Below are 26,588 nucleotides of genomic sequence, written 5' to 3' on the forward strand. Positions count from 1 at the left end.
GAGTAGAAGCACTTTTAGTAGTAAATAGGGTTAGCCCTCTATAGCATAATACACTTTCAGAAGAAGTTGTTCCGAAGGTTGGTATCCACAAACTTGGCCCTGTACGCTACTGAACATCTGAATGTACGTGTTCACAACTGTACTACATTTTATTGCACTTTAAACTATGCTTGGAGTAACATGCCTCACAGTCCCTGTGGGGAAAGTGTATTTACAGTAGGGACACCCCTGGTGGAATGGCTCCTTTAGTTGATGCTCCTAAGTGAAAAGAATTTATTTGCTGAATGGAATTGGAAATACAGCTGAAAGGTTTTCTGTTCAACACTGAGACTACAGTTGTATTTTGTAATAATAGTTTCAATAAATTAACATATACCTGTTTTTATAAGACAGCCCAGTGTTTGTTTGCCTCTGATTGATCTAACTCTCTTAAATATAAGTTGAAATCCCAATTAAAAACTTGTTAAGACATTGTTGATAATGTAGGCTTTTGCAAAACAAACAGGTTAGTGTCACAGTCACACAGCTCCAGGGGCCTGGAGGTTGCGGGTTCGAGTCCCGCTCCGGGTGACTGTCTGTGAGGAGTGTGGTGTGTTCTCCCTGTGTCTGCGTGGGTTTTCTCTGGGTGCTCCGGTTTCCTCCCAGGATCCAAAAACACACGTTGGTAGGTGGATTGGCGACTCGGAAGTGTCCGTAGGTGTGAGTGTGTGAGTGAATGAGTGTGTGTGTGTTGCCCTGTGAAGGACTGGCGCCCCCTCCAGGGTGTATTCCCGCCTTGCGCCCAATGATTCCAGGCAGGCTCTGGACCCACTGTGACCCTGAACTGGATAAGGGTTACAGATAATGAATGAATGAATGAACTTTGGTTTACAAAAGTGTAGGCAGCTTTTGGCAGAAATCATAGCCTCCAGATATCTGCTGTATACAGCTAACAATATTTACCCAAAAATAAAAGCACACTTCAGCTTCAGAGTGATTCATATGTTATCTTGAATGGATATAATATTTAGATGATAGTTTCTATAATATTTGAATATAGGGACTATGAAGGTCAATCCATACTTCTTTAAGTAGTTCAGAGTTGATTTTGATGCATGTCTAGCGTTGTGGTCCTGTCTCACTGACTCTGTTACATCAGCTTTCAGCATTTGCTGATGTTTAGTAGAGTCCTATCTTTCCTGTTCACTCTTTACCATGCCATTTCCTTTGAAACTGGCTGCCAAACAACCCCAGAGCATTATACATCTACTCCTCCATGCTTAAAGGTTGGGAAGGTGCTCGTTTGTAATACTTTTATTGCCTCTGAACACATCTTTGGAAACAGTAGCTGAAGGGGCCTTTAGGGACCGCAGAGTTCAGTTTTTGATTCATCAGACCACGGATTTATGCAATGAGATCATTGTTATGGTTTTCTGTAACAGCTACAACATTGCAGTCTGTGCCAGTGCTGCACTGTCTTTCTGTATGTCACTGACAGAGATTTGGGGTCTTTGCTTTGCACACTTTTATTTAAACTGGTGATTCAAACATGTATGTTTTTAAATGTAGATTTTTTCCCTTTTCAGTGCTTCACACAGAATCGATTAGTTACTCATGTCAGAATTACATCCCCAGGCAAAGAAAAATCATGGCCCTCTCTATGTTGGCATCTTCTTATGGAGATCCGGCTTTAATTTTGAGTGCTAGTCTGTCATTTAGTCATGGTTATTTTCATATATGCAACACAGGGTTTGGAGCCTCTGATTGGTTTAGATTCAGTTATATAGAAGCTAGAGCGTCACGGTGGCGCAGCAGGTAGGTGTCGCAGTCACACAGCTCCAGGAGGTTGTGGGTTCGAGTCATGCTCCGGGTGACTGTCTGTGAGGAGTGTGGTGTGTTCTCCCTGTGTCTGCGTGGGTTTCCTCCCGGTGACTGTCTGTGAGGAGTGTGGTGTGTTCTCCCTGTGTCTGCGTGGGTTTCCTCCCGGTGACTGTCTGTGAGGAGTGTGGTGTGTTCTCCCTGTGTATGTGTGGGTTTCCTCCTGGTGACTGTCTGTGAGGAGTGTGGTGTGTTCTCCCTGTGTCCGCGTGGGTTTCCTCCGGGTTACTGTCTGTGAGGAGTGTGGTGTGTCCTCCCTGTGTCTGCGTGGGTTTCCTCCGGGTTACTGTCTGTGAGGAGTGTGGTGTGTCCTCCCTGTGTCTGCGTGGGTTTCCTCCGGGTTACTGTCTGTGAGGAGTGTGGTGTGTTCTCCCTGTGTCCGTGTGGGTTTCCTCCGGGTTACTGTCTGTGAGGAGTGTGGTGTGTCCTCCCTGTGTCTGCGTGGGTTTCCTCCGGGTTACTGTCTGTGAGGAGTGTGGTGTGTTCTCCCTGTGTTTCCCTGTGGGTTTCCTCCGGGTGCTCCGGTTTCCTCCCACAGTCCAAAAAACACACGTTGGTAGGTGGATTGGCGACTCAAAAGTCCGTAGGTGTGAGTGTGTGAGTGAATGTGTGCATGTTGCCCTGTGAAGGACTGGCGCCCCCTCCAGGGTGTATTCCTGCCTTGCCCATTGATTCCAGGAAGGTTCTGGACCCACCGCGACCCTGAATTGGATAAGGGTTACAGATAATGAATGAATATAGAAGCTAAATATCCACATTCTTTATTTAGCACTAGCTCACCACTATTATTGTGAAGAACAAATAATAGATCCATAAATGGTAATAGAACACCTCTGTGGATAAAGTCTTTTGCTTTTAGTAAAGTCTAGAAAATCCTTCATAAATACGACAGTTGTTCTCAACACAATCTCTTGAGCTAACAGGAGTATAAATGCTTTAAAATGACACACCACGGCCAGTAAAGTAGCACTTTATTATCAGTAACCACTGTTATGACCCTGTGTCTCTAATAGGACTTGGCCAATGGTCAATATTCATCAAGTTTTAGACTTATTTTTATCACACATCATAAAAAGGCAAGGGGAAATAGCCCCGAAAAAGAGAGAGTTAATCGTCTGTGTTGATAATGTCCACTTTTGAAGCCATTTGAGATTCAAACTGTTAAGTTTTATTAATGGACGCAGTGAAAGTGAAGATTTGAACAGTTGTTCTAATACTGATTTACTGATTCTGTTTTCTTCTCCATCTCTAGGAGCGTGTGTCTATCAAGGGGCGCTGGTAGCGGTACGTATTGATTTATCTCATTACCTTGGCCCCAATCTGGTTTGGCGCTATCTCCTGACAGTTATTCTAGCTCAGAGTCATATTTCTGCCCCATTTACTCACGCCGGACTTGGCGGCTTTAATAATTCAGTAGTACATTATCGTGGCACCGCCTCGAAGGCTGTGGCCTGATAAAGTATCAATCAGAGCAGACCGTACAGCTACTGGAGATGTGGATGAGCAGAAGTAGCTCATGAAAAAATGAACAGTCACAGGGCTTTGTGAATGTTAATGGGGCTTAGAAAGTGGCTGGATCAGGAAGTTTGAGAAATGCTTCGTTGTCTTGTTGAGGGCCTTCCTCTGAAACATCTTGTTCGGGATTATACTAAGAAGTGAGAGAGCTTTCTGCAAGTTGGAGAACGTGCTTTGCTTCTCGTATGGCTTCGTTTGCAGTTTGGTGAACCTCTGGGTGACTGTCTGTGAGGAGTGTGGTGTGTTCTCACTGTGTCTGCGTGGGTTTCCTCCGGGTGACTGTCTGTGAGGAGTGTGGTGTGTTTTCCCTGTGTCTGCGTGGGTTTCCTTCGGGTGACTGTCTGTGAGGAGTTGGTGTGTTCTCCCTGTGTCTGTGTGGGTTTCCTCCGGGTGACTGTCTGTGAGGAGTGTGGTGTGTTCTCCCTGAAAATATGCACAGTTATTATGCAAATATCCAACTAATCACCACAGATGTAGATATAAAATAATATATTTACATTTAAAAAATCAATAAATGAATGATATAGCTACATAGTTTTGTCCTGTCCCTACATTGTCTTGTTGTTTGTAATTTTCCAAGTAATGTTTGCCTGTTTGATATTGTAGTAAAATTATTCTTTTAAAATGCCATCTGGCCCCCAGTGCATTCTGAGATTTCAGTCTCATTTCAGTCATTGATTTGTCATTAAAATTATTCATCAGCAACAACTGGTAGTTTCTTCTGGGGAGGGGTGGGAGAGGGTACGCATGACTTGGCTTTTAAAAGCAGTCTGACACTACACACCATGTTTTCACCAGCTTGTAAATGGTGGATAATGACAAATCCCAACTTTCTGGCACTTTGCAATTAGAGCCGTTGTAAAAGCACAGCAACCCATTCTCACCCATGTTGCCTTTTAGATAACTGATAGCTTCCACAACCCGTGGTATGTGCTTATAATGCTCTCTCCATGGCCTCTGTTAAGGCTGAGAAGGGTTTGTGGAGAAAGAAAGAGGGATAGAGGGGTAGGATGATGGAGGTGGACAGGTGGAGACATGCTCACACACACTCTAAAAAGAGGCCCTTCAGAGTTCAAAGAGAAAAGCTGCCCAAACACCTGGAGAACGAGCCAGTTTGAACCAGGGGGAACAACAGGACAGTTGGGCTCATTCTGTCCATAGACTTTGGCCATTAGCACTACTAATAAAACTATTAGATGTGGTTTGTATGGGTTTTCCAGCACCTCACAGGCAGAATACATGTGATTTGTCACTTGCTGGGTGTTTCAGATTGGCTTGAAATAGTAGTCATAAATGAAAAAAATGTTGAAACCTCATGGCCAAACTAATCCCTTGTCCATGTCTTTGTTTCTATGTAGTTCCAATGTGTTGTATTGTGTGTAGTGTCTCAGCAGGAAGAGAGCAGTCCTGTAAAGTAGACTTTGACTTGGTAAAGCAGAGCATTATCTGGCAGCCTTTACAAACATAATTTATGAATGCACTACTTTTCTGGCCTTCAAGACTTTCAGAAAAAAGAGGGGTGTTTTAAACGTAACCCAACAAGAGCAGAATTATTTAGTGGAAGCTGTGTATCCTGATGTCCTGAAACTGTGCCCCGTGGATTTGGAAGGGAAAGAAAACATGCTGACACCAGTAAAAACTTCCAGGGGCTTTTTTATTGAAGAGGGTTGGCTAAATGCATTGACCACAGGTGGGATACCCTGACCCAGAGGAGGGACAAGTATTATTAATATCTCTCGAAGCTCTTCTTGCCCTTTCTGTAATGCAGTGCACTCTTACAGTACACCACATCCAAATATATCGCTTGTGCTCCGGGGCATGAATTCTTGGCATTGCAAGTAGTTCTCCTTGACGAGATTGAAAATCTAGGGCACTTTCTTTGCAAACAGAACTGTCTAAACAGAGGCCTGCTGAAATGACGCACACGAGCTTGCATTGGAGGGCATGTGGTAATCAAAGATAAGATTTCCACACTGTCAAAAATCAGTTTCTTCCAAACTTCTCTGAAGTTTGCTGATTGTATCGTTTAAGAGTAGCCTTGTGATGGACATGGGACGTTTCTAAACATATAATAAAGATCTATAAGGAACCCAAACCGGGCGGCACGGTGGCGCAGCAGGTAGGTGTCACAGTCACACAGCTCCAGGGGCCTGGAAGTTGTGGGTTTGTTTCCCGCACCGGGTGACTGTCTCTGTGAGGAGTGTGGTGTGTTCTCCCTGTGTCTGTGTGGGTTTCCTCCGGGTGCTTCGGTTTCTCAAAAACCGTGGCGGTTGGTGACTCAAAAGTGTCCATAGGTGTGAGTGAGTGTGTGAGTGTGTGTGTTGCCCTGTGAAGGACTGGCGCCCCCTCCAGGGTGTTTTCCCGCCTTGCGCCCAATGATTCCAGGTAGGCTCTGGACCCACCGCGACCCTGAACTGGATAAGGGTTACAGATAATGAATGAATGAATGAAGGAACCCAAACCCAGTTTGCTACACCCTCAATATGTCGCCCTTGATTAAGATTTGGGGTCAATCCCATTTAAAATTTTACTCCTTCCCCTTGGTTTTGAGTGTTATTTTGCCCCTTGGAACTGAGTTACAAGTTGTAGTGGGTAAAAACTCTCATATGGAAAACGCTTCAAGAGCCTGGTACATTGTCAGAGCACAATAAAGGGCAGCACTTCTGCTGTGCTCTGCTCCCAGTCTGTAGTGATATCAGAAAAATGCTGCAGGACTTTAACATAGTTCAATTTAGGGCATCATATACCTTCAAAAGTTGTCGACAATTCTATGTTATCAGCCACTCCTAACTCTCTGAGATATGAAGCTGAATTCAGCTGCTTATTGGGCGGCTTGTTGTTCAGAACATTCAGTTACTCCTTAAATTTTGAGGTAGCCACAGGTGCTAAAATGAATTGCTTTACCACTTAATGTGGAACTGGAAATTTACTCGCCAACAATTGAGGCAATAACAATAAGTATAATAAGATAATATAATGGGCGGCACGGTGGCACAGCAGGTTAGTGTCGCAGTCACACAGCTCCAAGGACCTGGAGGTTGTGGGTTCAAGTCCCGCTCCGGGTGACTGTCTGTGAGGAGTTGGTGTGTTCTCCCTGTGTCTGTGTGGGTTTCCTCCGGGTGACTGTCTGTGAGGAGTTGGTGTGTTCTCCCTGTGTCTGCGTGGGTTTCCTCCGGGTGACTGTCTGTGAGGAGTGTGGTGTGTTCTCCCTGTGTCTGCGTGGGTTTCCTCCAGGTGACTGTCTGTGAGGAGTGTGGTGTGTTCTCCCTGTGTCTGCGTGGGTTTCCTCCGGGTGACTGTCTGTGAGGAGTGTGGTGTGTTCTCCCTGTGTCTGCGTGGGTTTCCTCCGGGTGCTCTGGTTTCCTCCCACAGTCCAAAAACACAGGTTGGTAGGTGAATTGGCCGTAGGTGTGAGTGTGTGTGTGTTGCCCTGTGAAGGACTGGCGCCCCCTCCAGGGTGTATTCCCACCTTGCGCCAAATGATTCCAGGTAGGCTCACCGTGACCCTGAACTGGATAAGGGTTACAGATAATGGATGGATGGATGGAAGATAATATGATGCCTATAGTTCATTCATTCATTCATTATCTGTAACCGCTTATCCAAGTCAGGGTCGCGGTGGGTCCAGAGCCTACCTGGAATCATTGGGCGCAAGGCAGGAATACACCCTGGAGGGGGCGCCAGTCCTTTAAAGTTTAAATTTGTAATTGGTTGGAGAGCCCATATTCATATCCCAGCTTTAACAATATGCACATTACAAAGCATTGTGATAAACACATTATATGTAGTGCACCCCTACTCTCTAAACAGCTGAAACCCAGTTCATTTATGGACAAACAAATATTTGAGGACATTTCAGAGTCTGTAGTTTGTTGTTGTTTGGTGTTGTTGGTTACCAAATATAACGGGTGAGTATTGCTTATTTGCATTATCTTGGTCCTTGGACGACAGACTGGTTTGGTTCCACAGCCAAGAAGTTCCTGGAAGTCTTTAACCTCACAGTGTTTCCTTGGGTGGTCCAGCTTAGCATTTTCTAACACATTAACCTGTAGGCACTGACTTCATTTTGGCCCACTGAGCATATGAGAGATTTTCTCTTAGATTTGACTGATTATACCTTTACTTTTTAAGAGCCATAGACATAGTCTGTTATCAAGTCTTTAAATTTAGATGCAGGAAGCGCTGTTCTTTAAAGCAACTTTGAGTTACTTAGTGACCAGTGCATTAGTTCAGTTTGCCATTGGCCAACACAGAATTTGCTTAGCAGACAAACAACAAACAAAGCGAGCGGAATTTTCTTCTTCCTTAGGCTGGTCCTTCTCTCTCTCTCTCATCATTTGCTTTGTTTGCCAAGAGGTTTTTTGCTTTGTCTCGTAGTTCCTTCCCACTGCTAAACTCACAGCCATTAGTAAAGTATGTGTGTGTTCGGTCTCGACAGTGGAGAGGTCTCTAATCCTGTTTGCACTTTGCCCTCTTTAGTACTTTTTTTTTTTTTCCAAGCCTTTCTACAAATGTGTGCATGTCTACTGTTACTGTGTGCATTTAAAGGCTAAGCACCACTTAATGGACCTCCATTTCACATTATTTTAGTTACTGACATATATAAGTATGAATTAAAATGAAAATAGCAGCTTAATTTGCTTTAAAACCGACAATTTTATTAAATTGACGGAAAAGCGGTTAATTCTCGCTACGGAAATTCTTGAACGCGACCGTGACGTCACTGGTGAACAACAGCTGAACAACGCCGCGGTAAAACACCGTTATGACTGACTGTTATGACAGTATCTAGCTAAATAACCAACATTATTCATGACAATAGCCTAGCAATAAGCTAAACTCAAATTTAGAGGTACCGTTATTCTTGTAAATGTGATCGAAGTCGAACTCGAATTCATCCGACACTATAAACCTCCGTAATACAGCTACATAGCCGAGTATAATCTGAGCCACTGAGTTTAGCAAGTCAAGCTAACGTTAACTAACACCAACTAAAACAGGCGAAGTGAGTGTCCTTACCCTGTTTACCTCCATGTTACAGAGGCTCTTGAACACCTTTCGTTGGTGTCCTTACATGCCCATATTGTTGGAAAAGCGCCAGTGAATTGAGCTACAGATAACGGAGTGAGCGGATGGTCCTTTCCAAAGTGCCCGTTTAAAGTGGACAAATTTAGTCCATTTTCTGGATATTGTGGGATCTTTGGGCCATTTGTGCACAGATGTCCCACTGTACATCGAATGATTGCAGCCAAAAACAACACACCTTTTCGTCATTGTGCATTAAATTAAGTGCAACTTCTAGAGTTGTTGTCCACCATCTACGTCACAGGCAAGACGCCTATTAGAGTTTCCGAACACCGTTGGGGGGGGGGGGGGCACCAACGGTCTTTTAAACCTTATTCCTTGAATTAGTAAGAAATAACATGTTTTCTGACTATCAATAAACACAAGTTAGGAATTCAAATTCCACTGTATTTATTTGTTTGACACTTTCATATCACTGGTGCTCACGTTCTTAATGTGTTTGAGACCATAACTTGGTTTGTGCAGAGGTAGGGGCTGGTCCACAGTTCTATAGAGTGAATAGCCCTATTCCACCAATGACTAATGAGAAGACGTGTCCAAACTTTTGACTGACACTGTACATTATTTCTTTGTGAATATAGTATATTACATTAAAACACATATGTGTAGTTTATTTACTCTAATCAATAATAGTGTATTGATCTGTGGCAGTCCTGTTAGTGTTAGTGCATGGTGGGTGTATGTGATGAATTGACCAGTTTGTGTAGGTATAAAATACTGAGCCCTTTAAACTGACAGTGTTATGAACTACATGGATGATGACATTCGCTCTTAAACCTGTAAACACAGTGATAGCTGTGGAACTTCTGTTGTAGAGAAAACTCTAGAGAAGTGTGGTTATCTTTAGCTGTTCCCGATGAGTGTTTCTGTTCCATTTTTGAACATGGCTGATAGCTCCCTCTGTGAATACCACGGAGATGGATGATGTCAGATGGCAGAGAGCTGGATGGCCGCCTGAGGGAATTAAGATCCAGACCAGGCCTGTCTTTGCTTTGGTTTCCCTTCCATCTCTCGGATTATGGTTCTTGCTCATGTTCTTCCTTGTTCCAGCAGCAAGACAATAAGTTTCCAGGGTGGCCCGCTGCAGACAGCAGTGTTGGAGTGGTATGTTTCCCTGGTAACCAGGAGGTCTCTGCATATCAATAACCATATTTTAGGCCAATCTCCAAACTGATAACAGTGAAAATTACGGAAGTAAATCCCATCAATCTACGCTTTGTGGAAGCTTTGTATGTGCAGGGTGAAATGCGTTTTATGGAGTGATTGCTTGATGTATTGATATACAAGCTTCAATCACAAAGCTCAGTGCAATCCCTGATTAAGTGACCATTAGTAGTTGCCTGTCTGTTATTTGTCCGAAGATGTCTGGCTTGAAATATGGCTAAATCAGGCCAACACCATTCTCGTACAAATAATTACAAATGTGCCAAGTCACCCACAGTCCCATTGTGATGACTGCTAATGACAGATTTTACCGAACAAATAACATATTTCATTAGAGTCTGATCTGCAAGGAAATGGCCACTGAGGTTTCTAAACAATGCACTTAGCATATTAAAGCAGGAACAAATAGCTTGAATTCTTCAGGGTGTTTCGGAGGGAGGGTTGCACCTAGCTGTAATGTTGTCCCAACTGCTGTCAACATTTGCTTATTTGCATTTTCTTTTTGCTGCTTGTAGACCACCAGGATGTTCCTTGTACTTTTTTTCCTTCTTTAAACATTAAGTGTCAAAACTTGTTGTGGTTTGGTGTTGTGTTAATATTTGTGGAGGATATACAAAAGTCACAGTACCTTTAACAACGGTACAGAAGTAATGGGGCTTTAAAGGGGAGGTTTAAAATGCTCAGGTCAAATGCAAAGATTTTATAATTGTCCCATGCTCTCGTCTGAGTCTCTCCAGTCACAGCACTGGACCCAGGTTTATGTGAGAGAGCAAACATTATGTTAAACGGAGTAAAACAGAAACAAGTTAGGAGTGAACAATGGCTCATTACCGTTCTAAGAGAAAGGCTCTGAAAACAGTAATTCTGAACATGGCGTTTAGACTGGAGGAGAACTAGGGGCGAATGGTGCTGTGTTGTATGGTTCTTTTAGTATTATACCACAGGTAGTTCCAACCCTGCGATGTGATTGGCTGAGAGATGTGCCAGAAGTGCCAATGTTACACGATAAAGGCACTCTGACCGAAGCTCTTCAGGTATCACTACGCAAAATACATGTAACCTAGCAACGACTTACAAGACAGAGCTGTGCCTGGACTTTTTCACCCAGTGGAGAACTGGTTCATTTTCTGTTTGCGCATTTTAAAGTACCGTAAAATTAAGAGTTATGGCACACGGCACCATTATCTGTTTTCTGATAAACAAAAGAAAATCGGAAATATATAAAAGTAAATTGCTACGTCTGTGTGGTTTCAGTGATTGTGTTTAACTTGAATCGAGACTTGTCTTTTTTCTCCACTGTTCTCATTCACCAGCTCAGCAGCACAACTCTGGAGCGATACTCAAAAAGACTCACTTTTAACTTAAACAGACAGAACTTGCCTTCGTTTAGTGTATGATATATATCACTAGGATCTGAATCCACTGTAAACAATCGTTAAACCATGGCGTTTTATTGACTTGATGCATTTATCTCTGGTTCTGTCCTGATTTAGACGGGTTTAACGTCGCACAAGTTAAAGTTCGCTGAAAAGAGCAAGAAGGAATGTGTGACGGAATGGAACTATATTTCCTCGTGGAAGGTTGACAAACAAATAAACACATTTTCCTGGTCTTCTTTATGTTAAAACCTAATAATAAGCGGTGATAACGAACTGTGGTATCATCGCAATAATACACTCGAGGTTTGTGCTATAACGTGAGATTTTGGCACCGGTGTACTGAGCTCCACTCCCTCTCGTGTATTATTGCCTAATTATGACCTAAGCATGTCAAAGATGGTAAATGTAGACCCCAGAGGACTATGCTAACTTGTGGAAAAGGGGTAGGATATGAAGGTTAAAAAAGTTTGGTCCAAAACAATACTCAAGGAAATCATTCTGTTCAAGCCCGACCCAGTACAAATTCCCCTGTGGTCCAGAGTTGACCCAAGCCCAAACATCAGCCAAGACCAGAAATGTATTAAGATTTCAGTCCTAAACTAACGCAGTAATTCTGTTAAAATTCGACCAGATTGTAGTTGAACTACAGTCAAGTTCTATCTAAAAATATACCCCTGCTTGTGTGTAAACCTCAGAGCTAAATACTGTTACATACTGTGTTCAGTGAAAATAACACCAAGTATAATGATATCCAGTGTCAACAATTGGCCTTAAATATGCACTTTATATGAGGAGAAAAATGCAGCCAGAAATCATTTGTATGCAAGGAACTGATGCAACACATCACAGTCCCTCACAAGATAAATGCATCCTTTGATTAAGGCTAAATTTATATCAGAGGGAATATCTGATGAAACATTTCCGTTCCACATTGAACTCTTCGGGAAACATTTGCATAGACCCTGTGTATTTTTGACCATGGTTTAAAGCCCCTCCCTGCCAAAGATAGCAGCCACAGGGGATTGAGAACGGGGACGCTTTCAAGCAGGCTTAAGGGATAGAATAGTGCACAATAGGGGTTTGAGGTTAAGTGAGGACAGCGGAGGTGACTGACCCCATATACCATTATGAAACATTCTAGCTGAGATTACGTACGTAATGAGTAAAACATGGGTGGCACAGTGGTGTAACAGGTCCAGGGTCGCTCCATGGACCTGGAGGTTGTGGGTTCAATCCCCACTCCAGGTGATTGCCTGTGAGGAGTTTGGCGTGTTCTCCCTGTGTCCACGGGGGCTTCTTCCAGGTGCCTCGGTTTCCTCCCACGTGCCAAATATCACACGCTTGTAGGTGGATTGGCGACTCAAAAGTGTCCCTAGGTGTGAGTGAATGTGTGAAAGTTTGGTATTGGACCTGATCACAGCAATATTTTTCTGATGTTTATTGGCTTTATTGGGCTTAATCTTAAATCCAATCCTCTGTTTCCACTTGGCAACAAGCTTTAACTCCTCCTCCTCCTCGAGCTGGGCGTGACCAATGTGAATATTCCCTCCAACACCGATGTTTCTAAAATGTAGCACAGTTTGTAAATGTTGTTGTGATCTGACTCTGCTGGACACCGCAGTCGAGTGTCATCACGTCTGCCTTTTCTGTAGCCATCATTTCAAATTAAAAGCCATAAAAGTCCAGCAGTGACTCTGTCAAAGTCTTGGATTGCGACTGGGAACATCGAGTTTTAATTAATATTAATTTTGTTGTGGTGCACTTTCTCTATCGAGATTATTCACGTTCATCCTTGTACATAGCCTTTAGTAAGAGGTTCATGTTCTGAATAATATCTTTTTCTAAACACTCCAGTACATTGTATATGCACCTAAAATTACAGGTAGGGCAGTCATCATTATCTATAATGGGGAGCCAAAGGGGATCAAAGCTTGTGCTTGCATGAGCCGAGTGCTCACTGAAAGGCTATTTCAGCTGAGGACTGCAGGGCTGCTGTAGAGTCCCTGCTTCTCGATGCACTTAAGAGTGTAATAATACCAAACAATTACACCTGTCCTGGTCTCCAAGCCACACAAGCCTTTGGAAGTGAGCATGCTTTATCTCATCCGCAGGAAATAGCCTTTAGACAAAACTCTCTCATAAAGCACTGTATCAGCAAAGACTGCCTCCATTTGTGGCAACGGTGCACAAGGTAAACAAGCCCCAGGCCCTTCACTGTCCCACATCATTGATCACCGCAGCCCAGGTGTGGCCTCGTTAGCAAACTTTAGCTGAAAGGCCAGGCCTTTAGGAAGTCTGTTACCCTTCTCTGTATTCTCCCAGCCAAAATGTGTCTTGGGTTTCTGGAGTTAGACGAAAGGCAGCAGCCACTTTTAATCCAATCTACTTTAAGCCTAGTGTCAACTAAACTGGATAACAACAAGTCAACAACCCTACAGAATGAACAAGTCAAACAAATCTCACCTACAAAACAGAGGGGGTGGTCGGATGGGGTTGGGAATGGTTTCTAAGCAGTGATTGGTTGGGTGTTTTGTCGTGGGTGACACTCTTACAGTCAGAGCGATAGACTGAGGTTTGATTCCCCAATCAGGTAAACACACCGTTCATTCTACAATTACAGACTGTATCTCACCTGTTGCTGTGCATACTTTGTTAGCCCCCTTTCTCCCTGTCAGTCAGTGCTCAGGAACCCTACAGAGCAGGCATGATTTAGGTGAAGGTGAGGTCAGATCAGGTGGACCAACAAGGTAGGTGTGTCCAATGAGTCGACACAGGGCTTAAAATCTCCAGCGGCACTGCTGTGTCTGATCCACTCGCACCAGCACAACTGCGGGGGTCCTGAGCACTGAAAAACAGGGAGAAAAGTGGCTAACAAAATATGCAGACCAGCAGATGGATTACAATCCTGTAAGGGACCTGGAACTGATAAAATTGATAATGAATGTAGACACAAGGTAGGTGTAGCTATTAAAGTGAGCGTTGAGTGTAATTGAGAACATAGATTCCAATTCTATCTGCTGGGCCAGATATAAACCAGTTTCGACCCCAGGGCCACACTTGACACCCTTACTATAGCACGTCCTTTCAAGGGCTTGAAACTGTTTCTGCATCAGTCTGGTTTCTCTGCCCATCACCCTGAGAACAATCTTTTTTTTTACTTGGCACCACCAAGCTCTCCACTCTCTGAATAATGCATTTTGTGAGGTGTTCTCGATTGCCTATGCAAGGGGCATAGTGCCGCAACACTGCTGCAGCTAGGCCAGAATCAGATATCCCTTTGAGATTTCATAGAATCGCCAACCCAAAATAGACTCCCAGATGAAAGGCTTGGACAAAAGTCACCCCCAGTGGTTCATGCTTTTTCTTTTTTTTCTTCCCCTCCTCCTCTACTGTAACTTGATCGCATGTCAAGTGGAATGTACTGTGATGGACCTATACACTCAACTCTTGCTGCACTTTTTTCTATTTGCCTTTAATGTCAGTTGTTCTGTGGCCTGATGGCTCTGCGTTGAAAGGAATGCCCTTGTTCTTGGTCCGTCTGTCTTCAGCCTGAGGTCGAGGGCTGGCTAAAGGCCAGGCGCCGTGCAATAGCTGATGATTTACACGTTGACGAATCGGCCGGCTGAGCAGTGCACATTCTCTTCGTAGTCCTTATCTGTATCTCTTTCTCTCTACATCTCCCTCTGCATGCCTGTTTTTTTGTTCTGTCATCTGCCCCGGCATTAAAAGGAACGCTACAATTAGCCTCTTCAGGTTCCGGTTTATTACAGATGTAATGCAGCGTGTTGTTACTGCGGCAAAACACCTGGATGAGATCTTCTCCTTCTGGGAAAAGGGACAAACTGTAATTTGGAGAGGAAGTGCTCTAAGAAATGAAGTTGAAGAGAGGGGAGAGGAACAGATTTTTGTCCTTTAAAGGCTTGTCATAAGCAAGCACACGTCTGTCATTAGGTCAGGCTCACAGTCATTTCACAGGCATGCTGGGAGAATATTGTTGTCCGTACAGGTGAGGGAAAGCTGCGAAGCTCTCATTGGCACTGTTATTTCTTGGTGTTGTATTAGCATTGCATATTTTAGCACTTCCTCTAGAAGGTGTTAGGCATCCACACTGTAGCAGTGCATTCCCAACACTTAGAAGACATGAAAAATCTTTGAATAAACCACAAAAAGTTGTCTGTATATGTTTTGTTCTGGTTTTTAATTTCCCCTATATACTATGGGTGAATTACATTTCTTATTTTTAGCCCTACCACTCGTTTTCCGGTATGATCTTGTTATTTGGAACTTAGTTTCAAGGCGTAGTGATTAAAATATTCCCCTAAGAAATGGGACGATCCTTCAGGAGCCTGATACGTCAACAAATCAACAGTCCCAGGCTACTAGCGGTGACACTGCTCTACCAGTCTGCAGTGATATCAGAGGAGCACTGCTGGACTTTAGTTAAATTTAGAGCATCATATGATGTCAGAAGCATTTGACAATCATATATTTTCATCCACTCCCAACTCTTCCATGATATGAAGCTGAATTCAGCTTCTTATTCTGTAGCTTTTTGTCTGAATCTTCCAGTTCCAACTTAAATGTTGCAGTAGCCACAGGCAAGAGAATGTAAATGATTCACAATTTAACATGGATTCGCTAACTACCGAGATATCAGTATATTACTAGCAATGTTTTATGCTTGTTATGGAGCAATCAGACAGTGAAACAACTTTACAGTAAGATAATACCATGCTATTATTTAAAGGGAAAAAAGTACTTCAATTTTTAGGTTTCTTTTTTTTTTCAATTACACAGCCATCTTTTTGAAGATTCATAAAGGTATTGACAACACTCTGTTTGGAGTGTGTGTTCTCCCTGTGTCTGCGTGGTTTTCCTCCGGGTGACTGTCTGTGAGGAGTGTGGTGTGTTCTCCCTGTGTCCGCGTGGGTTTCCTCCGGGTGACTGTCTGTGAGGAGTGTGGTGTGTTCTCCCTATGTCTGCGTGGGTTTCCTCCGGGTGACTGTCTGTGAGGAGTGTGGTGTGTTCTCCCTGTGTCTGCGTGGGTTTCCTCCAGGTGACTGTCTGTGAGGAGTGTGGTGTGTTCTCCCTGTGTCTGCGTGGGTTTCCTCCGGGTGACTGTCTGTGAGGAGTGTGGTGTGTTCTCCCTGTGTCTGCGTGGGTTTCCTCCGGGTGACTGTCTGTGAGGAGTGTGGTGTGTTCTTCCTGTGTCTGCGTGGGTTTCCTCCGGGTGACTGTCTGTGAGGAGTGTGGTGTGTTCTTCCTGTGTCTGCGTGGGTTTCCTCCGGGTGCTCTGGTTTCCTCCCACAGTCCAAAAACACACGTTGGTAGGTGGATTGGCAACTCAAAAGTGTCCGTAGGTGTGAGTGTGTGAGTGAATGTGTGTGTTTTGCCCTGTGAAGGACTGGCGCCCCCTCCAGGGTGTATTCCTGCCTTGCGCCCAATGATTCCAGGTAGGCTCTGGACCCACCGCGACCCTGAACTGGATAAGGGTTACAGATAATGAATGAATGAATGAATGAATGTTTGGAGGGTGCTTCTGAAAAATATAATTTTGATGGCCATGCCACCCCAACTCTTTGCCCTACCCCTCTATCCCAACAAGGGTTGAGGCACCATACCCGTAGGCAAACCGGAGGGGTAGAGCTAAGTACCTAAGTAGGTGAACTCGGATCCTCACAGCACCTTTTTAATACAGTAAAGAGATATTTTTTCTGAAAACAATACTGTGATCATAACAAATAACTTTTCATTCAGTTTACGTTATAATAATAATATATCCCCTGTTCCACTTAAGGACTGATATCTGGTGCTGTTTGATAGTTTTGGATCTGATCAAGGAATTTCTTCACTCATTTTAAATGAGCAACGAGTGAGAAATAATTAATAACAACTGGTAGCACTGTGACTTCTTAGAGTGGATTTAAAACAGTGGCAGATTCACTAGATATCTAAGGAAATGTGTGCTCTACTGAAGTAGTAGTCCTCTTTTTATGTGGAATGATATGTTGCTTTAGGCTAAATGCTGTGTGTTACCTGGTAATGACCTCTTCTCTTCTGTAATAAATTGACCGACTGAGTGTGTGTGTGACCCAGACACCTTCCTTCACACATTTCCACGATCTATTCCTAAGCATATTAAAAATGGTTCTAGAATATTTCAGCCATGTAAATTGGCTGCATGCATATTCAGCAGTGTAGTGAACACCATGACAACTAAGGAGACTTTTCTAGGAACTACACAAGAGGACAAAAGCCAAGAAACACATTAAATATACACCTTTTCCAGTGTTATGCAAGCTGTTCTCTACAGTTCATCTCAAGTCCTGAATGGAGTTTCTTTGTAGTAATGTAGTAAACTTTATGGTGTCTGTTGTTTGACTTGCTGTCAGGAAAAAGTCTTGTATATCCATTATTGTTATTTATTTCCACATTCTTTCACAGAGGAAGTATCATAGTCTGTGAGGTGAATACAAGATCATTATTCCTGGTTAAAAACTTTACCCAATACCCTGCCTGGGGCAACTGTGGACTTAAGGTTAGACACTGGGTGGTCACTGGTTCATTGCCCAGGACTGGTAGGAAACATTCATCCAGGGTGAAGTGACCTTGAAGTGACCACCCAACCCCCGAACTGCTTCCCAGGTGCCATGGCTGGCAGCCCACTGCTCTGTGTGTGCGTGTGCGTGTGTGCGTGTGCGTGTGTGTGTGTGTGTGTGTGTGTGTGTGTGTTTATCGCCCATAGTGTATGTGGCTAAAACATTGCTCACTGGTGTGTGTTTTTGTGTTGATTTTCACAGATTGGCCTAAATACAAAGGATCAGTTTTTTCTTCTTTTTCATTTCTTCTTCTTGGTGAAAGTGCCATGTGGCAGCTGGTTTTGACACTGTGAGAATATACAATGATAAAACAATAAGTAGAAAGAATGAAACATGTCTTTTAGGGTCTAGTTTGAAGGAAGTTGACTCAGTAAGTAAGTGCCGTTATGAAGCTTATACATTAATCCATGCAAGTTTTATTCCAGGCGGGACAGTGGCGCAGCAGGTAGTGTCGCAGTCACACAGCTCCAGGGACCTTGTGGAGGTTGTGGGTTCGATGCCCGCTCCAGGTGACTGTCTGTGAGGAGTGTGGTGTGTTCTCCCTGTGTCCGCGTGGGTTTCCTCCGGGTGACTGTCTGTGAGGAGTGTGGTGTGTTCTCCCTGTGTCTGCGTGGGTTTCCTCCGGGTGACTGTCTGTGAGGAGTGTGGTGTGTTCTCCCTGTGTCTGCGTGGGTTTCCTCCGGGTGACTGTCTGTGAGGAGTGTGGTGTGTTCTCTCTGTGTCTGCGTGGGTTTCCTCCAGGTGACTGTCTGTGAGGAGTTTGCTCCGGTTTCCTCCCACAATCCAAAAACACACGTTGGTAGGTGGATTGGCAACTCGAAAGTGTCCGTAGGTGTGAATGTGTGTGTGTTGCCCTGTGAAGGACTGGCGCCCCCTCCAGGGTGTATTCCTGCCTTGCACCCAGTGATTCCAGGTAGGCTCTGGACCCACCGAGACCCTGAATTGGATAAGGGTTACAGATAATGAATGAAGTTTTATTTTAGAATAAATGCAACAGTTGCAAACATTCAGTAGAAACAAAGAAAAAAACTTACTAAGACTTTGTATAAAATAAATCACGTAAAAAAAAATAAACTACCACAAAACTATTCTCTTCCTCCACAGACCCCCTTTCCATCACACTTACTGCTGTGTGTAAATGACTCCCGTAATGACTCACGTAACTGCATGACGTCTTCGCATATACAAGTCAATATATCAACATTTTTTTTAAGTTGTTTTAAAATGTACACCTGTATGAAAGGTACAATATGGCACAGCCCGAGTGGGAACCGATCCGTCTTCAGTCAGGACCCCAGCTCACAGTTTAGATGGTGAGGTCCATTACAAATGATGTCGGCATGACAACTAGGGAGGGATGTACAAGTATTTAAATATTTTAATCATTTATTTGAGGGTATTTGTTTTGAACACTTTTTGTACACATCTTTGTGGTCTAAACAACAGACTTTTCCTTTGTGAGGGTTCCTTGGGATGTATTTAGAACAAAGCCACTTTAAAAAAAGATGGCTAACTCATTAACTCAGATTAGAAACTACATTAACTTTGTTTAGTTGTATAGACTGTAGAGTATGACCGACTTACAGCCAACACTACTGTGGAGAATAATGTCATAATTGGAGCTGGATATCATAATTCTGTTGTATTTTTAGCTATACCAGAGTGAGAAGGAATGTTGGTTTAGTTAATGTTCAAACTGGGGAAAACAACCCAGTGACTGTTGGTCTGGCCATAAGCAGCACATATGTCCCTGAAGTGTTACTGCCTTTTAATCACGGACTTGGCTTGACTAATGAACGCTTCAAAGTTTGTAAGTTCAGACGGGCTCTATTCATGTGCATTGTTATGGATTAAGCTTCATTTAAAGGGCTTTTCGTTCCCATTGTGATTTGTACCCCCTTTAGAAACTCCCCCCGGGCCTTGGACATTTCACTATGAGTCACCAGTCACATTCAGGCTGTAGGTCAGGGCCTAAACAGAGCTTTAACAAACAGGCCGTTCCACTCCCTGCCCCGGAGACACACCATAACAAAGCCAAGCTAATGGGTGCTGTAGGCTTAGCCTTAAGCAGGAGATTTCCCGCCTTTTTTCCATATTAAAGAAAGGAACCAGCTTTAGCTTCTCTGAGACCTTGCTCCTCCATCAGCGGACCATGAAAAAGAAGTGATATTAGCTCGTCCAGCACCAACCAACTACCCCTCGGCTCCACACCCAACCCCCTTCACCAGGACCCTTGTAACAGTCTTTCAGAAGAGGTTAACCATGAGGTCACCAACAGTAACTACTTCTCACTTTAAAGGGGTGTATAGGTTCTTTTATTCAGTTCATCAGTCAAGTCAGTGTCTTGGTTTTGCTGCTTTGGTTTTGCGCTACAAGCTGAAGAGCAGCTTGAAATTTACCTGTACTTTTTAATGGGTTTTTATAGATAACAATAGCCACGTTTATATGCAGCCTGATAATCTACTGTAATAGCTCAATCGGAATAGAATATGTCCATGTACACACCTCAGTTGAAATAGAGTAGTCTGAACGAGGTCATTCACGATTGCATTTTCTATCCGATGAAACCATTTTCTAATTTGTTAAATAGAAGAATAATAGACATGTAAACACTTGTATCCAATTCCACATCCAATCGGAAAGCTTATGTACATTCTGTGCATGAGCTGAGCTTGTACAAGGCAACAGCAGCACGCATTATCACTAGTCTCGGGGTCATATGGTGTCTGTGGGGGGCCCAAGATTATCTTTCATCAACTCCCATAAAATCATGAAAGACTGCCGTGCCACAATTCTGCTTCCACTCAGAGTCTGTGAGTTTCTTCAGTGCTCATCTCTTCCACTACTCAGAAGGGGTTTTGAGGCGAAATGAAGCTTTCTAACTCCAGAGGAGGAAAACTTTATTTTAACGAAGCAAAAACACAACCGATCCCTGCCTGAGTATGTGCACAAGACCACTCTCTTTTAATCAGATTGGTCAATGGAGTGTACATGATGTAAACACATCGGTCTGCATCTATTTGAGGATTGGAGGAAGTCTTTGCATGTAAATGTAGCCACTGTCAGTGTCATACGGAGACTGCAGAAACATGTCTTTTAACTATGAGCTTATGTAGGGTTTAGCAGAGATGTTCACTAATCTCCTCAGACCAAGTCAAGTCTGGGACAAGTCTTAGGAACTTTGCTTTAGTTGTGTTTGTTGCATTTTACAAGGCTAAATCATCATAAAATTGGTTAGATTTAAAAAATAAAAAGCAAGACTTTCTTTACGTTCATTCATTCATTCATTCATTATCTGTGAGCGCTTATCCAGTTCAGGGTCGCGGTCCCGGAGGAAACCCACGCAGACACAGGGAGAACACACCACACTTCTCACAGAGAGTCACCCGGAGGAAACCCACGCAGACACAGGGAGAACACACCACACTCCTCACAGACAGTCACCCGGAGGAAACCCACGCAGACACAGGGAGAACACACCACACTCCTCACAGACAGTCACCCGGAGGAAACCCACGCAGACACAGGGAGAACACACCACACTCCTCACAGACAGTCATCCGGAGGAAACCCACGCAGACACAGGGAGAACACACCACACTCCTCACAGACAGTCACCCGGAGGAAACCCACACAGACACAGAGAGAACACACCACACTCCTCACAGACAGTCACCTGGAGGAAACCCACGCAGACACAGGGAGATGGAGCCCTGGAGCTGTGTGACTGCGACACTTCCTGCTGCACCACCGTGCCGCCATTTCTTCACGTTAGAAACCTTTATTCTGAAGGAGTTAAAAAATTTTAAAGATAAGAGGTAAACAACTTGAAATTGTGTGGCCACACAGCTCCTGGGTCTTGGGGCAGTGAGTTCAATCCCAACCTCAGGGCACTGTATGTGGGTTGTGTGTGTTCTCCCTGTGTCTGCGTGGGATTCCTCTCACAATTCAAAAACACACTGGTAGATTGCCCACAGGTGTGAGTGTGTGTGTGACTGTGAGTGTGTGATGTTCTGTGATGGACTGGTGCCCTGTTCAGAGTGTGTCCATCCCTTGCACCCAGTGATTCTGGATAGGCTTTGGAGTTTTTTGTTAGTCTATAGTTATTTATCAATTATTCAACCAGGAAGTCCCTTGAGATTATTAGCTTTTCCAACCTTAGACTCACCAGCTGCCCCCATAGTTTTATCACAAAACTACAGAAGTAAATTCCAGACCCGTGCATGTCTTGGCTGATTGACTGTCTTGGGGTAAAGAGGAAAACTGTGTTTACTTGACCTTTGAGCCATTTCTCTAAAATACAGTTTCAGTGTAGCAGAAAATGCAGAGAGACAGAGAGACAGAGAGACAGAGAGACAGAGAGAGAGAGAGAGAGAGAGAGAGAGAGAGAGGAGCTAAGACTTGAGCAAGTTAAAGTAAAAGGAAAAAGATTCATGGTGGAACCCACCGGGGGACCCTCGTCCTTATTCTCCACCGCTGGGTTGTGTCTGAATGAGAAATGTGCCTTTTCCCAAGCAGCCGCCAGCCTCCAGCTCAAAATGGCACATACCTTTGTCCTGTCCTAATGGCCTCTGTGGTGAGATGGCTTTTGTCATTGAATCAGGTTCACAATTCATGAGCCAGGCTTCCACAACGCTAGTCTGGTCTAAGGAGAGATAGGAAAGGCTTTCAGTCATGGGGTCATAGGACAGGATCTGTTGTCAGAAATATAGCTTTGTTAAATGATCAAGTCAGATAAGGGGGTCTTGCACTGGGTTGTAATGGTTATATCACCCTTATGAAGATGTTTCTACTCTGTTTTTGGGATCTGGTGCTTGTAACAACCTACTACTGTGTTGTTTGCAATAATAATCTGCTGTACATTGTTCTAAAATTACAGGATAATGTCTGAAAAGTAATTGGTATGAAAGGCCCCTTGAGGGAAACAGAGGCTTGTCAGATTAGGTTTGCTGATTAAGAATAAAGGCAGTTTAATTTCAAGGCACTACTCCAAGAGGTCACATCTGAAAGAACCTCAGAGGGTGCACAAATGCCTTCATTAGATTAGTTACAACACAGACTAATCAGGCAACAATAATAAATAACCTTGAGTACGTGGTTCACCTGTAACCCGATTAACTAAGAAAAAAGTACAAGCACATTTCAGTACTTTTTCCTCTTAAATAGAAACTTATTTACAATAATTAAATAATTCTGATGATGTTTCCTCACGATTTGCGTGCTCTAAACTGGTCTAATGTCTTTAAATTAAAATTTACAGTGTCGGTCAATGGGTAAAAAACAAAGGGTCTCAGTCACTAGGCTAGGCTTTGTTTCTCTCTGCTCACAAGAATCTGTTTTTTTCCCAACACAACCTCTAAATGTTAGAAAGCATGATCCAAGATGAAGATGTTGCTTTATTTCTGCACCATATATAGGTCATACTCTCTTATTTTTGCTAGAGATTGAACAGACTCTAAATTCAGGAGAGGGCTAACTGCATGAAAGTAAACGCAGACCTAGCAATACAAACTAAACAACTCCAGTAACAAATGAGTTTCTGTGGTAATTTAAACAGCGAATAAGACACACAGACCAGTTAAACTTCAGTCACGTGCAAACAACAGTCGTTTTGTTCCCTCAAACATACTGTTCCACCTTAAAAATACGCTGAACAAAGCTTCTGAACACATACAAAAGAGAGAACAGAGTTTCCTCACATTGTAAACACTGCCTTCAGTGCTCAGCTCTGATTTTGACAGGAAAACTTTGGCATTTTTCAAGGCAAATTTTCATCATCCGTAGAACTGCATATCATTCGTTCCACATGTGTCTCTTTCTGATCTTCTAAACAGCCACGACAAGAGCGCATCCTTCAAATTAGCCGAATTTGGCAGATCAGGGCCTTGTTGTTTACTTTCAGTCATGCGTCTTAAAGGATGGGGGAGGGGAGCGCAGAATGCTAAAGATATGGCAAACCCAAAGGGTAAAGAATGGGGGCCAGAGTTTTTTTTTTTTTTTTTGAAAGCCTTCCGTGCGGCTCCCACAAAAGAGATGGCCGGGGATGAGTTATGTGTGAAATCCCGCTACGTTGAATTTGACAAGCTGCCATGAATGAAGCCATTGTTGGAACCTCCAAGGGAGTTGACCTTGTTCCAAAACGCCCCTTCACTGTCTCCGTCCGCCCCCATTGGCTTTGGTGCCGTCTCCTTGCTTTTCACCGAGGTTCAAAGTGACAGAGGACTCTCGGATGCCTGCGCCAATCATAAAGGACCAGAAATGCAGTATCATTGTCCATGAAGGACCACTGTAGTGTAATTCAGGGCTTGATCCTTTAGTTTTGGCTGCGTGAGATAGCTTTGATCTACCAACAGAATTCACAATGTTATTTACACCAAACACTAGCTGTTGTAGTAGAAATTTCATAAAGGGAAAGGAGGGAAGAGATGGCTCAGGGATTCTCCTGCTGAGCTCTGACCTTGTTTCTGGTCTGGCTTTACTTCTGTGAGCAGGTGTCATTGCTTCAGTAAATTAGATGTCTACACAGGGGCATAAAAGTGTGGATATGGGTCAGGTAGAGGTCCATAATAAAATGTTTGGGTGTGTTTGAGGTAATAAGGTTCTAATTTGGTATACAGATGTATTGTATAATTATTTTTCCCTTTAGTAAAGGTGTTAAGCCTATACAATAACAGTAATGGAGCTATGTGGTAGATTCTCCTGCTTTCCTGAATTTCTGAGGAATTTGAGAGATTTTCATTCATGGATATCTTATAAAAAGTGTACACATGATGACATCTCAGTCTCACCTGGAATCATTGGGCGCAAGGTGGGAATACACCCTGGAGGGGGCGCCAGTCCTTCACAGGGCAACACACACACACACCTATGGACAATTTTGAGTCGCCAATCCACCTATCAACGTGTGTTTTTGGACTGTGAGAGGAAACCAGAGCACCCGGAGGAAACCCACGCGGACACTGGGAGAACACACAAACCCCTCACAGATAGTCACCCGGCGCAGGAATTGAACCCACAACCTCCAGGCCCCTGGAGCTGTGTGACTGCGACACTAACCTGCTGCGCCACCGTGCCGCTCTAGAGAGTAGCAGATAGCATTAAATAAATCATAAATATGCCTTTGCTAGTTACTATGTTTCTAGGGTTATTAATAAAACAGATACTCGCTATCAAAAGCTACCCTCTCGCAAAACCACCCCGTATATTTCTGAGCTCCACGAGACAATTAATGTTTGGCTTTATTGGAATATTGGCACTACTCCAGCATGCCATCTGCACCGCTTGTGTTTCTGTGTTTTAGCCAGACGCCACAAACTGCGCGAGCCCTAGCGTGAATAAAAACATGTCTGAGAAGACGCTAACATCACATTACATGCAAACGCACCAGCCTGTCTCCTTGGATATAACACAAATGTGGAATTCAGCTGAGGGACAACGTAAAAAGAAGTTAAGTAGCAATGTTAGCAGAGCTAGAAGTGTTTCTGGCTTGGCTGCTAGGGCTGTGAAGTGATGCCAGAGGCTTGCTGGCAACTACTTTGTGTGACCAGGCTGACTAAGATGCCTAAAGTTCTCTGGAGTGCTGCCATTTAGCCGAGCTGTTTTTGCTCTAGGGACCTGAGCAATGTGTGACGCATGCCAGGTAACAGTGGCGCTGCAGCTCAATCACGGCGCCATGCTCCACTGGCTCCTGAACTTCTGAACTCTGGCACAAAGGGCACTTGATTTACCTTGAAAGTGTTGTGGTTTGGACTCTGGAATTGTTATTATAGTCATTCCATTACTTAAACATCTAGATTTGGACATTGTATGACCAAACAGCCAAGGTGATAGGTATTTTACTTAATATATATTAATATGCTGAAAGCTCGATTCTCAGTGTTTGGCTGAGGAAGAAACCTTGAGACCAACCAAAACCCCAAAGAGGGACCCATTTTCATCTGATTTAAGCTGCAGTAGTAAAAAATAGAGCAGTAATTACAATGAGCATGCTGCAGTATAAAGTGTTATGCATGTTTTACATGGCGTATGGTTGATTGATGTCATTTTCACTGTGATTTCTAGTTTGTTCCATCAACAAAAAAAAATCTTTCTACATTGACTTCCTCTCACAATAAGAAGAATATTTTCTTTCTCCTACAAAGTTACTAGTTTGAATATACGTGTTTTCTTTGGACAGCAATGATATATAACATATGTTGTGCATATCATTTTGCTGTTTTACTGTTTTTCTTCTCATTTATTGTTGTTATAAAAGTGGTTACTGCTGTTTCGCTGCTGCTACTGCCTACTTTACTAACCCTGTGAGATACCTGAGGGACTGTGGAATAAGATTAGGTTCTGTTTTGTGGGTGTTGGCCCAGTGCTGGGACTAGCTATAATGCCAGTCCATTTTCCACATTTGAGGATCAACATTTAAATATATTCATTGTTTTTTGACCAGTAACCATGAAAATAATTAAATGTTGCAGCAGTTGTGAATCCCTCGCAGCCTTTAGCTTTCCCACAGTGAGGCGCCTAATGGAGATATTGCATTTGGAGGAGTTATAAACTTGATGTGGTGCATTAGCAAAGATAACTCTCAGAGCCTGTCCTCCTACTGCTGTCTCTAACCCTTTTCTGTGCGTCTTTGTTTGGAGCATCAGTTTACTCTGTGCTTATCTTCAGTGGCTCTGTGGGGGAGGAGCCGGGAAGGTCAGGAGTTTCTACCTCCTCACCATGATTCACCACACACCAAAACACACAGTAATTAAAGCTTGCTCCGACAAACTGCACCGGGGAGGTGATCTCAGGGGAGCTGCGTTCCTGTAGCGCACCTCATCCGGGGGGAGGGGGCCACGCCACTCCCTCCAGCGCCTTTCAAATAAGTTCTGAATCTTTGATAGAGCTATTAGCAGCTAGCAAGTTTGCCAGAGATCATCTCAGACAGAAAAAAGAAAAACTTCAAAGTGTCCCCTTGAGGTCTGACTGAATTGTAAGGTTTGGTATATCA

The 26,588-nt window shown here is 43.6% G+C and overlaps 1 protein-coding gene across 1 annotated transcript in view; it reads left to right on the top strand.

The window, feature by feature from the left end:
* Positions 1–26,588, top strand: part of LOC136678416 (extracellular matrix organizing protein FRAS1-like) — a 177,861-nt gene that overhangs the window by 559 nt on the left and 150,714 nt on the right. Inside the window, 1 exon segment of the mRNA XM_066656471.1 lies at positions 3,110–3,141. Within this exon segment, the coding sequence (XP_066512568.1) occupies positions 3,110–3,141 (32 nt within the window).

The sequence above is a fragment of the Hoplias malabaricus genome, chromosome Y (genome assembly GCF_029633855.1).
Source record: "Hoplias malabaricus isolate fHopMal1 chromosome Y, fHopMal1.hap1, whole genome shotgun sequence".
NCBI classification, from domain to species: Eukaryota; Metazoa; Chordata; class Actinopteri; order Characiformes; family Erythrinidae; genus Hoplias; species Hoplias malabaricus.